The 13467-nt window shown below is 32.0% G+C and overlaps 1 protein-coding gene across 1 annotated transcript in view; it reads left to right on the forward strand.

Moving 5' to 3' along the window:
- The first annotated feature begins 1251 nt into the window (after positions 1-1251).
- LOC134230324 (multiple epidermal growth factor-like domains protein 6) overlaps positions 1252-13467 on the forward strand; it is a 39255-nt gene continuing 27039 nt past the window's right edge. Inside the window, exons 1-4 of the mRNA XM_062712091.1 lie at positions 1252-1443; positions 8833-9051; positions 9755-9976; positions 13195-13305. Coding sequence (XP_062568075.1) covers positions 1371-1443; positions 8833-9051; positions 9755-9976; positions 13195-13305 — 625 coding nt within the window. The 5' untranslated portion in view covers positions 1252-1370. The remainder of the gene's footprint in view (positions 1444-8832; positions 9052-9754; positions 9977-13194; positions 13306-13467) is intronic.

Genomic DNA, 13467 nt, shown 5'->3' on the forward strand with positions numbered 1-13467 from the left:
TACTACTTCTACATTTTTTCTTCCGTTTCCTCATTCTATCTTTTGTTTGACTTAAAGCACGTCTATCTTTTTGTCCCATTTTCTTCCTCCCTCAAGAAATTAGAAATAACTGCTTTCTCCTTTTTTCTCTGCATTTTCTCCTACAAGTGGACGGACAAAAACGTAGTTAATTTTGTATAAGAGAAAACTACTTTAATTTTTTTCCCCTCCATTTCGAAATTTTTCCTTTAATGCATTTTCCTAACATCCTTACTTTTTTATATCAGTAAAAGTATATTGAAAATATAATGGCTGTTGCGCAATCTTGAATATCCATGTTATTATGATAGCAACATGAATAATATTAAGGTTCTTGAAAATACACAATCACTGAATCAGGTAAATACATGTATCTCATCCTCAACTCTATCTATGTGACAATAGTTAACACTATACATGTACGTATTCATAAATTGCCACTTAAACACGTGTTTTGTTTATTCTAGTCATCTATAGTCCGTGATAGTCATCTAGTTAATTTACAGAAATATTTATAGAACGGCACATTATATAATTAGTGACTCTTGACATTTTTTTTTACGGGGAGAACCATTAAAAGGTTCTGATTCGAGAAGTATTATGATTCCCACTCACCCGCCCATTGCTCTGTATAGAATTTCATAGATTTATACTTTGCTGTAAAATTATTATTTTCTGTTTTGTAGATATTGGAGATCCATGCCTGAGGGCATTTAGAAAACGACGTGTGTTATAAGATAAATAAATTGCACTTTCAAAGCGGCGCTTTGCATCCTACTTCACGGGTTCGTTTTTATTTCATAAATACCGTATGTTCGTTTGAGTGGAATAAATAGGAACATAAATATATATATAATTATTTTATTGAGGTCAAATGTTGAATGTCCACTTCCTAGTTCAATTTAAGATTTGGAGTGATGATGACAGTGCTTATTATGATATAACTAAGCTTTTCAAATGTTATGTTTTAATGGGCCGACTATTACTTTATATAAATGAACAAATATAACACATCCTTTCAATGTGAATATATAACAGCCTGCATCAAATGAAACATTTTATTTGGAACAGCAAAGACAAAGAAATTATCATCTGTTAAAGTTTTGTGATTTGGAAAAATAAAATGTATTATGTATTTCAGTTTAATTAGTAAAAAAAATGTTATTTTTAGAGCTGAAAAGGGAAGTATATTGTCAGATGGTAGGTAATATTGTCTTGGTTTTAACTTTGACAGGGAAGTTAAAAAAAACTCTCACACTCACACGTGTCAGGAGATTATGGTAGAGCTAATTAGTACGTGATAGTATTTAAAGTTTATTTTCTTTACGGTACCATTTTCATGGTGATCAAGAATGGAATTTTTCATGTGTTTTTCAATACTGCTATACGTTTGGATTAATAATCTGAATCATGTTGTCTGCTATGGTAGGTATTAATAACTATAGTTCAACTAAAGTTTCATAAAACTACAATTTAGTATTGGACTAAGTGTGTAATTAACACAAGAAATGTGCATTAAAGAAAAGAAAATTACTTTTAAGTAAATGAAATAATGGACAAAAAGTTAAAAAATGCCCAAACAAATAACAGTAGTAATAATTTGTTTGAGCTACAAATTTTTTAGTGTATATTGTTTAATGCCCCTCTCGAGAATTTTCCAATCATAGGGAGACGCAGCCAGTAAGTTAAATGTGCTGTTTACAAACAGATTTATAGTTTATACTTTCGTGTCTTATAAAGTTGATCTATATATATATTCTATTGCTATATAAAATCCACCATTTTTACATGTATGTCTTGCGATAAAAGACTACACTTCGTGTATATTCCTTTTCCGTAGGGAGACTGGTCCAGATGCTAAAATACAATTAGTATTGCATCTCATTTTTTCACATGCATATTACTGCAGTTATAGAAAATAATAGAATTAACAACAGTTTTAATACACTGTCTTGCATACAGGAACTTATATTTGCAGATATTTGCATTTTAAAAATATAGTAATTCAAGATAAGGATGACTATTGAACAATTAAAAAAAAAATAAAAATGTCACTTAATTTATGACAAAATTTTGATGCCTGTTGTTCCTATAAATACTCTTCCTGTTCTCTTTGTGTAATTTAATTTCAAATGTAACAATGTTTTTTTTATATTATAAGTATTGATATGTGTGAGAGATTAGAAACAATTAAAGGTGGACATTTTTTAGCTCATTTGAAAAAGCAATTTTAAAGATCTCCGTACAGTTATGTTTTTAATTACATTTTTACTTATCTGTAATCCTAAAAAAATACACATACATGTAATAAATACATAACAGACTGAAAATTGTATTCAGTTTGCATATTATAGTCTATTTGATAAATTCTTATCTTCATTTGCATTAAAAAAAGATACTTCCCGAACACTTTCTACGTAATTATGGATTTAACAGAAAGCTACTCATCCATACATGAAATGTGCATCCATACTACTGTAATTTGTAATGATTTAAGACGGTCTATGATCGTTTATTTAAGTCAAGTTTCCAGAAACGTGTATGATTTTTAAGTAAGCTGGTAAGTGGCATTTTAAAAAAATCTAGTGGTCATGCACATAAATAACCGTCGCCAAAACATTTTCCGCCTGTAATATTTCCTACCATATTTTTTATTTACAAAGTCTACTGGTCTGAAATGGCCACATTCGGCTATAGCATGGTCGGATATTCATACTTTATATTCATAACCCGAGCCCTCTGTCTAAGGAGCGTCGTTTATTCAATGTGAATAAAGTACGGTTGCTTCCTTTATATATCATATCTGATATGTTTAAAGTCTAAAGTAAAGGATAAATTAGGTATCAAATTATTAAATAATTGTTGAGATATTCATCATTTTTCTTACTGTACGATAGAAATCTTTATATCAAATCGCTGAACAAAAGGTACATCTCCTCCCTAGCTTGATTTCACTGGACAACATAACAAACATCATATTTAAACATCTTCCTTCCTTCACTGAAACAATTAATGCGTCACGAACATGGAGAAAACCTCTCATTACATACGCTATTTACATAGAACATGTTAATGAATTTATGTAAGCAAACTTTAATTCTGATCTGCACTGTCGAATGAGTAAACTAATTTTTTCTTCAATATTTGGACGGTTTACTGATTTTAGACTACATAGAAAATGTAAAAAAAAAAAAAAAAAAGACAAACATAATGACTTTGGATTCGTTTTTCTCCTCGTCAACTTCCCAAATATATAGTCATACCAGTTTAAGTTTGTTTATGTTAGGAAATTTGATTCTTCATAAAATAGATTTAAATATACTAATCCTGATATATAATGGATAATTTATTTATATATAAATCAATAAAATCAGTTTCAAGGGTGTGTCAAAGAGACGGCCTGAGTACCTTCTTTCCTTTCTGCCATAGGTGGGACGCAAAGTTGTGTTTTTTGATATTTTAAAAGTATTGTATATATCTTAATGAAATATATGGATAAAACTCAAAACAAGCAGAGAAGTGAAAAATGTTGATTTATAAAGAGTTTTGATAGTTCTTTTGGATCTAACCTCTTAATGTAATTAATGCAATAACTTTCGTACTTTATTTATGTAACAACCGAATGTCTATCTCCCTCTGGTCTCATGATTATTTTTTTCTTTGTAAGTGTAGTGCGTATATGGTATTTGATATTTTGCGAAAACCTGTTACAATTTAAAACTGTTTTAGGCAGAATTCACGTAATTTCACGTATATCGAAGTTATGAAGCCACCGTTTTAATATACTTATGTGAAAATCTAAATTCATTTACAATGAAATGCATCTTTTAGTAAATAGATTATCGTGCATATGTAAAAGGAAAGAGGAAACTGAAAGATGAAATATGCACTACATTTAAGAAATTATATATTTACTTCTAAAATGACACACAAACTTCAACAAAAAGACTAATAAGTGAGTGAGAGTTTATACAATGTATTCTGGATAAAGACTTTATAATATATTTAACATTGAAATGTTTTTTTTTTCATTGCTTGAGCATTTCAATAGCCCATTTGTTCAGTACGCAAAGGACTCTTAGAAAAATACGTAAGGCACATTTAACGACAGCATATTCGTTACATGTAATTCTGAAAAATTTTGTTTTGTTTTTTTATGATTACACATTTCTTGAAAACAGTGCTTCAATCGCCTTTATCGCCTAAATCGCTTTAATGATAAGATCAAATTCTGAGCAACAAATAAAAAAAATAAAAGAAATAATAAAATGAAAGCTATTACATTGATAGAATTTATGAAGAAGTTTGACAATGCATGTTTTCAGCATATTTGTTTAACATTTTTGCATTCATGCCGATGTAGCGCAACAGTGCTACAATCTCCATGACCTAAATGTATGATTCCTTTACATGAGTTTTTCATTTGGGGTCTTTTGATAAAGGTTTTTATACCCCAGCTTGAAAAGTGGGAGGGGATACTGTAATCGGTATGTCTGTCCGTCCTTCTGTCCGTCTGTACGTCTGTCTAGCTGTACGTCCGTCCGTCTGTCTGTTACGCTTTGGGGTACCCATCTTTTATCCGCGACTCCTCCTATACCCCTGAGTAAAATTTAATGAATCTTTCACAGAATCTTTATTACATAATACCATTGTGACCTCTTACTTTTTGATCCGACACGTATTTTAGGTTTCCCATAGCAAAACATAGACATTGTCATTCTATTCTTAGCTCACACACAGCGGTTTCTGAATAACATTTGATACAGTTGTACCACGAGTTATTCCTCTTTACACTTTACCGTACAACAATTAATAGCAAAACATGGACATCATGGGAGTCGTGGGTATCATCTAGTGAGCTCATTGCTCACTGAACCTCTAGTTAGACTGAGAAAAACCAATTTGTTGCATTACCTCAGTTATTGCACACAATATGTGTCTATTTAACAAATGAGTAGATTGGAATATTTCCAGGCTCCTATGTGCTCAAGCTCCTTGTTTATATCTATTAATTAAAACACCTTGAATGCTTAATTATACATTTTTCCCTCCCTGCTGCCAATGCAGTAAAGGTCATATTTTAAATAAGAAATAAAATATAATCTAAATGTAAAAGAGACATTTTATTGCCTCTGCTAAAGATTGAACCCAGGGCTTCTGCTTATCAGTACAGTGACTTTAGATTGACTTTTAATAAAAATTATTTTCGTCCAAGAACATTTGAAGAAGAGAACGTAAATATCCACATTTTTTTAAAGATAATTTTAAGGTGGAAAGATATAAAAGATAACATGTAGATTTAAATAATTCATCTTAAAATTTCTGTTTTCGTTTTTGATTTCTTTTGGTGTGTTATTCTCCCTGTAGATCTGTTTATTTCTTCTCTTCCTGAAAAGCGGACCATTCACGATAGCTCAGTCGGTAGAGCGCTCGCTTCGTGATCGGGAGGTTGTGAGTTCGAATCTCGTCAGCGACTGACTTAAGTCGATAAAATATGGGTAGCAACTGTTCCTTCGCCATGCGCTCGGCACTTGAAGTCAAAGTTGCGGGTCCTTCGGGTGAGACCTTAAAAACCGAGGCCCCGTGTCAGCGGCAGGCGTTGGCACGATAAATATCCCTCGCCGCTCAATGGCTCTGAGTGCAAAGTAAAGGTCAAAGTTTGAAGCCCTTCGCCGGCATACGGAGACGTGTGTGAGTGAGTGTGAGTGAACGGTACCGATAAAGTAAGATATGACATTTTTTTTAAAATCCTTGCACAGCGCGGTCATATATGATTGAAGCAGTCTTAGATCAATTCAAGTTCTTTAATTCAGAATTACCATGTTAGCATCAACAATCCATTTCTTATAATAACGATTAAAGCAGTATGTAAACTATTTACTCAATACGAAAGATGGCCGCTGAATATCTAGTTCGACTTTTTATAATCACTCAGATTAAACTAGTCTAATTTTTGAGTTTTTATATGCTTTTCAAAAATTAATTTGAACCATTAAGGTTGAACGTAAAACTGATGATCAGGTCAATGCACGTCTACAACAATAATCAAGCACATATACCTATTTCTATGAAACACATGATTTAGGTGAGAAAATAAATTAGAACTCATTTTATAACTTGTAAAAAAAAAGCTCTATGTTCATATTTCATCATACATTTCATCAATTTCTAAATAAATGACATTATGCTTGTTGTTCTAATACTGGCTTCATCTATAATATAGTTTATTAAACTAGGATGTCTTTTTGGATAAAATAATTATTCAATCTTAAAATTTCTTATTTTTATTTTTTTTTCTTTTTGTGACAATTTTTAAACTAATTTCTTTAAAAACCATTATCTTTGATAAATAAAAAATTTGGATTTTTTTTAAACACGCACAGTTTATGATACAATTATGGACTTGAGTGTAGGTCGATACATGTAAAGTGATAGCGACCGAGCCTGCGAGGTCACTATCATTTTTTGTGTCTTCGGTCAATATCAATTGCCATGAGTCCTTATAACCACATATTGACCGTTCACTGAAGTCCATACTAGTCACATTATACAATCACTCAAAGTGAATGCACTTACACAGTCCTAACTAAACGGACTTGGCTGTCATTACGTCACCATGGTTAAACACACGCTTCTTATGCCCTGTTCACACGACGAGTTTAATTCGTAGTAAATTAATGCGAAGTAAACTAATCAGGGATGGGGTCGATTACTTTCAAAAGTAATCGATTAAATTACAATTACTTTGGATTTTAAAAGTAATCGATTACAAGCTGATTACAGACATTTTTTAAAGTAATCAATTACATCTGATTACTTTTCATTCATGTAATCATGATTACTTATGATTACTTTAGATTACATTAAGTTTTGTTTTGTTTAATGTTCAAGAACAACAGGATTTTTTTAAATTCAATCTTCTCTTTTTAAGTATTATTTATATTTTAGGTATAATAAGGTAGAATCCATAAAAGTTTGGTGGTACATTTCTTAAGATAGATGCATAAGATTTATCAAGTTCATGTTTTCTATCTTAAGTACAAGTAAATATCTGTGTTATTTTTTAGATAGAAATAAAAAGAATTTATTTATCAAACTGAACATAATTATAGTTATGCATAAATGGATTCAATAGAGAACTGTTACACAAGTACCCTGGTAATTGACCTTCTTGATGAGTGGTGAGCTTTTCAATTAAGCTGCCAATTACTAGATGTTTTAACAAGAATTAACACTTTGACTGGGCAAGCATGGATAGTTCAATAATTGTTATAACCCAAGCTGACCCAACTTTAGTATACCAGTGTTTTATTGCTAATTAATTCACATATCTTTTTAAGTACACAGAAAATCAAACAAAGTGATTTTTAGAATACAATAAAGGAATATTTGATATAAAAACATGTTTATTAAAAAAATATTTTTATAGAGAAAACAAAATGTTGCATTTCACACAATTGTTAATTAATTGAAACCAAAAATAAACTTTAAAATGATCCTGAAGTAATTTTCTTCCAGTTTAATTATATATATCAAGTCAAAATATAGGATAAGTATTTTGAAATTACTACTGAATAAAGCTAGGAACTGATAGAATTTACTCATTGTCTGGACAGTGGACCTGATTAGAAGCATTTCTGGAAGCATTAGAAGAAGACACCTAACTAAAAATAGCTTATAATTTTATAATAACTTTTGCTCACTGAATATCATCAAAAATCATTATTTCATGAACTTTGTTTTAATAATTGTAATCATAAAGTAATCAAAAAGTAATCATGATTACAGGACTTTTTTCAGAGTAATCGATTAAATTACGATAACTTGTAATCAGAAAAATGGGTGATTACTGATTACTCATGATTACTTGGCAAACTGTAATCGATTACAGCTGATTACGATTACTGATTACGATTACCCCATCCCTGAAACTAATGCGAATCAAAATAATGCGAATAAAATTGCGTTCACACGACAGCTAATGCGAAGTTAACTAATGCGAATTAAAATTCTACTTCTAAGGCCAGGCGTCAATAAGGCTATTATGACGTCATTTGCAAATCACGCCACCTTATGCAGGAGCAGATGCATTTGACATAATGTTACAGTGTCTGTACACACATTTTTGTGATTAACACAATTTACCTTAGGTTTTCTCTCAAAAATAGCACAAATACTTCAAGCTGACAACGGACTTGTGGCATTTGACATATTTTTGCCATTATGCATGCCTCAAAATTTAATTCGAAATAGCTTCGCTTAGCGTTCACACGGAGCTAATGCGAAGTAATCTAATGCGCAGTAAACTATTTCGAATTAAACAAATTCGCATTAAATTCTCCGTGTGAACGCTAAGCAAAGCTAATTCGCAGTAACTTTACGTTTAATTCGAATTAAACTCTCCGTGTGTACAAGGCGTTATATTATGACGTTAAGTTCTACGTATCTTCAGTGCATCCGAACGGTGTGTCGTGCGATATCATTTTCCGCCGACGCGCTTTCACGTCGCTATCGCAAAAGGAGGAATATCATGTGACGTCCTTTCAGCCAATGAAAATTACGAAAATACGCATTACAGTTAAGGCAACATTTTCTATAAAAAGTCACCGAAAACGATATAGTTATTGTTTAACTGTGAGAATTCTTTTCACTTCTCGAAAACCACTTTTACGCTCGACTGTGCCTAGGTTGACGGATTTCTTGATGAGATTTTTTCAAATGATACAAAACACTTACATGCATTTTAATTATAATTTATCTTCTTGTGTTAAATATGTTTGACATGTATTATTTATTCTTATTTTTTTTACAAAGGGACTTTAATAATTACTTCCAAAACGAAAGTAGAAAGCAGTTCAATATATTCCCAGGGATTATATTCTGGAGACGCAAACAAAACAATTGATGGAAATACGGCTCAGGATTATAAAAACTGCATGCACACAGCCCTGAGCCAGTCAGAGGCCTGGTTAAAGATTGATCTTGGTAGCGTCTTCAATGTGAAAAGTATTAAAATATGGTACAGAAACGACCGTAAGTTTTTACACAATTGAAACCAATAAAAAGGAATGTGACAAAGCAATAATTGAATGTCATAAAAACTTTTTTTCTACAAATAAAATTCCCTTATACATGTATTATACGTATGAAAGGTTGCATATATTTTTTTTTAAGTCATGTATCCAATTCCATGAATTTCAAATGACGTTTATATATGGGTACAGTCCACTAATTGTTTTCCCATAGGCGACAATGTTAACGTTTCTTCTCATAGCGATGTCCTTAATTTTCGTTCAGTAGTGAGTGACCCCTCAAATCAAAGCACATCAACTTGTCCTTCCTTGGTTAGGGTCTCGAGGTGGCATGTCAGATTTGCTTTCCGGCAAAATGCGTCTGTCTGCGGGAACCTCTAAAAATGAAAGTGAAAGTAGGGGAATTTCAGAATTTTTACTGGCGTTATAATACACAAAATAATTCGGCTGATCTTCTTGATAAATTACATTTTCCAAGCTTTTTTGGTAGGAAAAATAATCCTTATCAACAAGTGTGAGGCTCAGTTAAGTACATCTGCCCATTTTTTTTTTATGCAAGTCTGCAAATTAAGGAACTTGTAATTTTTTCTGCACTACTTTCTTCTCCTACCGATTCTAAAAATAATTAGTGGGATGTACCCATATTTAAAAGAAATTTGAAACATACAAATAAAAGTTAATAACACTTATGCTGATATTTTTAGGTGGTGTAGGTACTACTAAAAGGCTGAGAGGATTTTCTATACTTGTGTCTAATAACTCCGATTTTGATGTAAATGACACATGTTATCAGGATCCCGGCAACATTCATCTTGAAACAGTGCTTGAAGTAAATTGTTCGAGGTCAGCTCAATATGTAAAGATATACACTAATAAGAACAATGATGGGGGTGTTATTCTTGAGATCTGCGAGGTGAAGATATACGGTATGTCTTTTGATATATAATTAAAACGGTGTATGCATAAGATAGTGAGTAAAAGTTATAATATAAGAAAATTAGCTGAAAAAAGCCTTTATTTCAATGTTTAGCTCAAGAGATGAGTCAATGTTTTATAGATATACGAACAAGTACATTTTGAAAATTCTTGAAGTGTCTAACAACATGTTTTTTATTCAACTAAGTCAAAGGCCCAAGTGAGCTTATCGGTTAAAAAAATATTTGTTGTCGTTTGTTGTATACGGCGTCAGCGAAAACATTTCATTATTTTTTTTTTCTTCTCAAGAGCGTTGGTCAATTTTAATCATGCTTGCTACAAAACATCCTTATTATGATTAAAGAAAAATGAATTAAAATGAAATGAATTAAAAAACCTTTATTCGGGAAGCAGTCGGTCAGAAAAAAAATTGATTCCGATGTGAATGCTTCCTTTGATAGTGTAGGTCATGGTCAAATCAGAACCCCGGTCATGGGAAGGTCACAGCTGAAGCAGCCGTTTGAACATGTAGTGTACATTAAAATTCGTTCATATCATAACAACACCAGTAGAATTGCCCGCACCAGGGGAAAGAATTATACATAGGAATATTTGGAAATATGTTTACCAATCTTTTCAAGAAAGTCATGACCGGTCACAGTAGCCTAGTGGTAGAGCGTTCGCTTCGTGATCGGGAGGCCCGGGTTCGATTCTCGATCGCGGCGCCGCGTCATACCTAAGACGTAAACATAGGTAGTGACTGTTCCTTCGCCAAGCGCTCGGCACTAGAAGTGAAAGTCACTGGTCTTTCGGATATGACCTTAAAAACGTAGGTCCCGTGTCACGGTAGGCGTTGGCACGATAAATAACCCTCACTGCTCAATGGCCCTGAGTGCCGAGTATAGGTCTAAATTTGAAGCCCTTCACCGGCATCGGTGACGTCTCCATATGAGTGAAAAATTCTCAAGAGGGACGTTAAACAATATACAATCAATCAATCAATCAAAAAAGTCATGTAAAGTCATGTTTATAAGTTGGAAGTTTCGTAATGTAGTGTATAAAGAAGTTTTTTCCCCCAATAATCACTTTTTGATATACGACGAGCCCACAATAGGCTATATTATTACATAGGAATATACATGTATATGAAAAATCTTCTCCTTAAGAGAAGCAAACTCATGGTAAGTCATCTTGTTCAAAAGTAAAGGTAGTTCGGAATATGGGAAATTTAGCTCTTTTTATATCTCATTAACAATACCTCCTCTTAAAACTATATCAACGAGTTCATTATTGCTTACATGTAATTCCCTTGAAGGTTAATTGTTTCTCGTGCAAAACAAATTGGTATCGTACTCCTCCGGAACTGTTTACCATAGAGACGCAAAAACTCCATCAATGTCTTCAGAATCTTCAGCACAGCTTTCACCTTTTCAGAGCGAAAGCATCTGATGACCCCTTTTGTTAGTTATCGCCTGTTACTATTAAAATGTTATAATTTAAAATACGTAGAAGCATTGAGTTAATTGCAATATGACCCTTCAAAATATGACCTTCAATATTTAGTAAAGGTCATAGTCCATTTTAAAAATGTTTTAAAGGCTATTTCTTGATACTTTTTGCATGAAAAATAATCTTAAAGAGTAAACTATAAAACATTTTTTTAAAGGAAAGAAGGTGGGAAGACCTCTAATTCTTTAAGAACAATAATTCTACTTATTTTCTTTTTGTTTTGCTAAATATTAATTGATAAAAATGTTTTACCTTATAGTAGAAATTAAAATTAACTTACATATAGGTCTACGTCTGCTTTATGATTGTCGATTGTCGAGCTAGTCTATCCCAGGTTAACACCAAGTGTGAGCCAGTTCCCATAGCTTTCCTGCTATTTTTTTATCTGAATATTTTCACATGATTGCAGGTCATATTTTTATTAATATATGTATTTTACTTGGAAATTAAAAGAACAGTTTTTTAATCGAAAAAACTCTTGCAAACCAGGTCAATGTTTTATTTAAAAATTTATGCTACGGTTACCAAAACAGAATAAGGCATTTTTTAAATGGAATCAAATAAAGTTGTAAATAAATATAATCTTAACTTAGAATTTTTCCTACAGTTTACTAATGTCTCCTGAAGTAAATTGTCTGCATTATTATTGATTCAAGTGCCTCCTTATCATTTTAATCTCACCTGATCCCAACATGAGATTGCCCAATTGCTGAGAATCCGTTGACTTATTTTGACAAAACTTTCAACAATGTGTCACAGGAAAGAGTGAATTTGAAGGAAAGTTCATCATTTCTATAACAGGAGCTACTAAAAATTCTGAAGAAAAGGAATTGATTGATTAATTTACATTTTTTTTTCAAAATTAACCCTGTACAAAAAATCAAGGTGTTAAAAATTATAGCATGCTCACAAACTTGTTACATGTGAAATATGAAAAGCATATATCTTTTGGATCCTATCAAAAGTTATAAGGAATGATAACTTTTTTGGCAAAGTAGTTCAAACTTCAAGGCCATGGTTTAGATTCAGAGTTAAAGAAAATTCGTGCCAAAAGTTAAACACAATTATAATGGAAAGCCAAACATTTTCTCTAACAAAACAAGATGCCACTTTAATCTAATGTTAAAATTTTTTAAATGCAAGTCGAAATTCAACATGAAGATGTCAAAAGTCATAGTGTATTTAGATAGATCTTGTCAAAGATAATGCACGTATAAAACTATTACCTTTTTTTTCTTTTAAAAGATATACCCAATTTAAAGTTTTTTAACAATTTTTTTTTAAAAAATTGGTCAATTTTCAAGGTCACATCGTCAAAAATCATATACTGGTTTTATCACCTTTGATATATGAATTTCATATCTCTTCTCATTCAAATGCTAATACCAATGTTTAAGTTCTTGTGACATACTTACAGAAGGAGAGACGAATGAAATATAATGTCCAACATCTTTTGCGAAAGCGGGCTACATTGAGGCGAAAAGCCTAAATTCGGAATTTACTCTGAAATATGTATTTGAAAACGTATTACTGCTTGCTTTGCAACCGTCATATGGAAATTAAAATTTTTATTTTCTTGCAATCATCGTAAAGGAAGATTTTTAATGGCAGGTTACCAATTACTTACACAAAACAAGTAAAATAACATTAATCAACAGCAGAAAAAAGTTTCAATATATTTTTTATCTATAATAAACAATGTATTGAAAAATATTTATAGGGTGTGGACATTGTGCTAAAAATGCAGTTTGTGATCAGGACAATGGGTCCTGTCCTGGTGGACATTGTGAACCAGGTTGGAAGCATGCAAATGACCTGAGATGCGACCAAGGTATCGCTTACAGTTTTGAAATATCCTAATGAGGCAAAGTTAAAGTAAGGGCAATATATTTTTAACTTGCCTAGATAGCCGAGCGGTCTAACGCGCTGTTCCTATACTGCTAAGAGACAGATTCCGTAGGTCGCGAGTTCAACCCCGGGCTGGGGCGGAAGT

Source organism: Saccostrea cucullata, unplaced genomic scaffold (assembly GCF_032062105.1).
Source record: "Saccostrea cucullata isolate Sc308-1 unplaced genomic scaffold, CSIRO_AGI_Scuc_v1 ctg4864, whole genome shotgun sequence".
Taxonomy (NCBI): domain Eukaryota; kingdom Metazoa; phylum Mollusca; class Bivalvia; order Ostreida; family Ostreidae; genus Saccostrea; species Saccostrea cuccullata.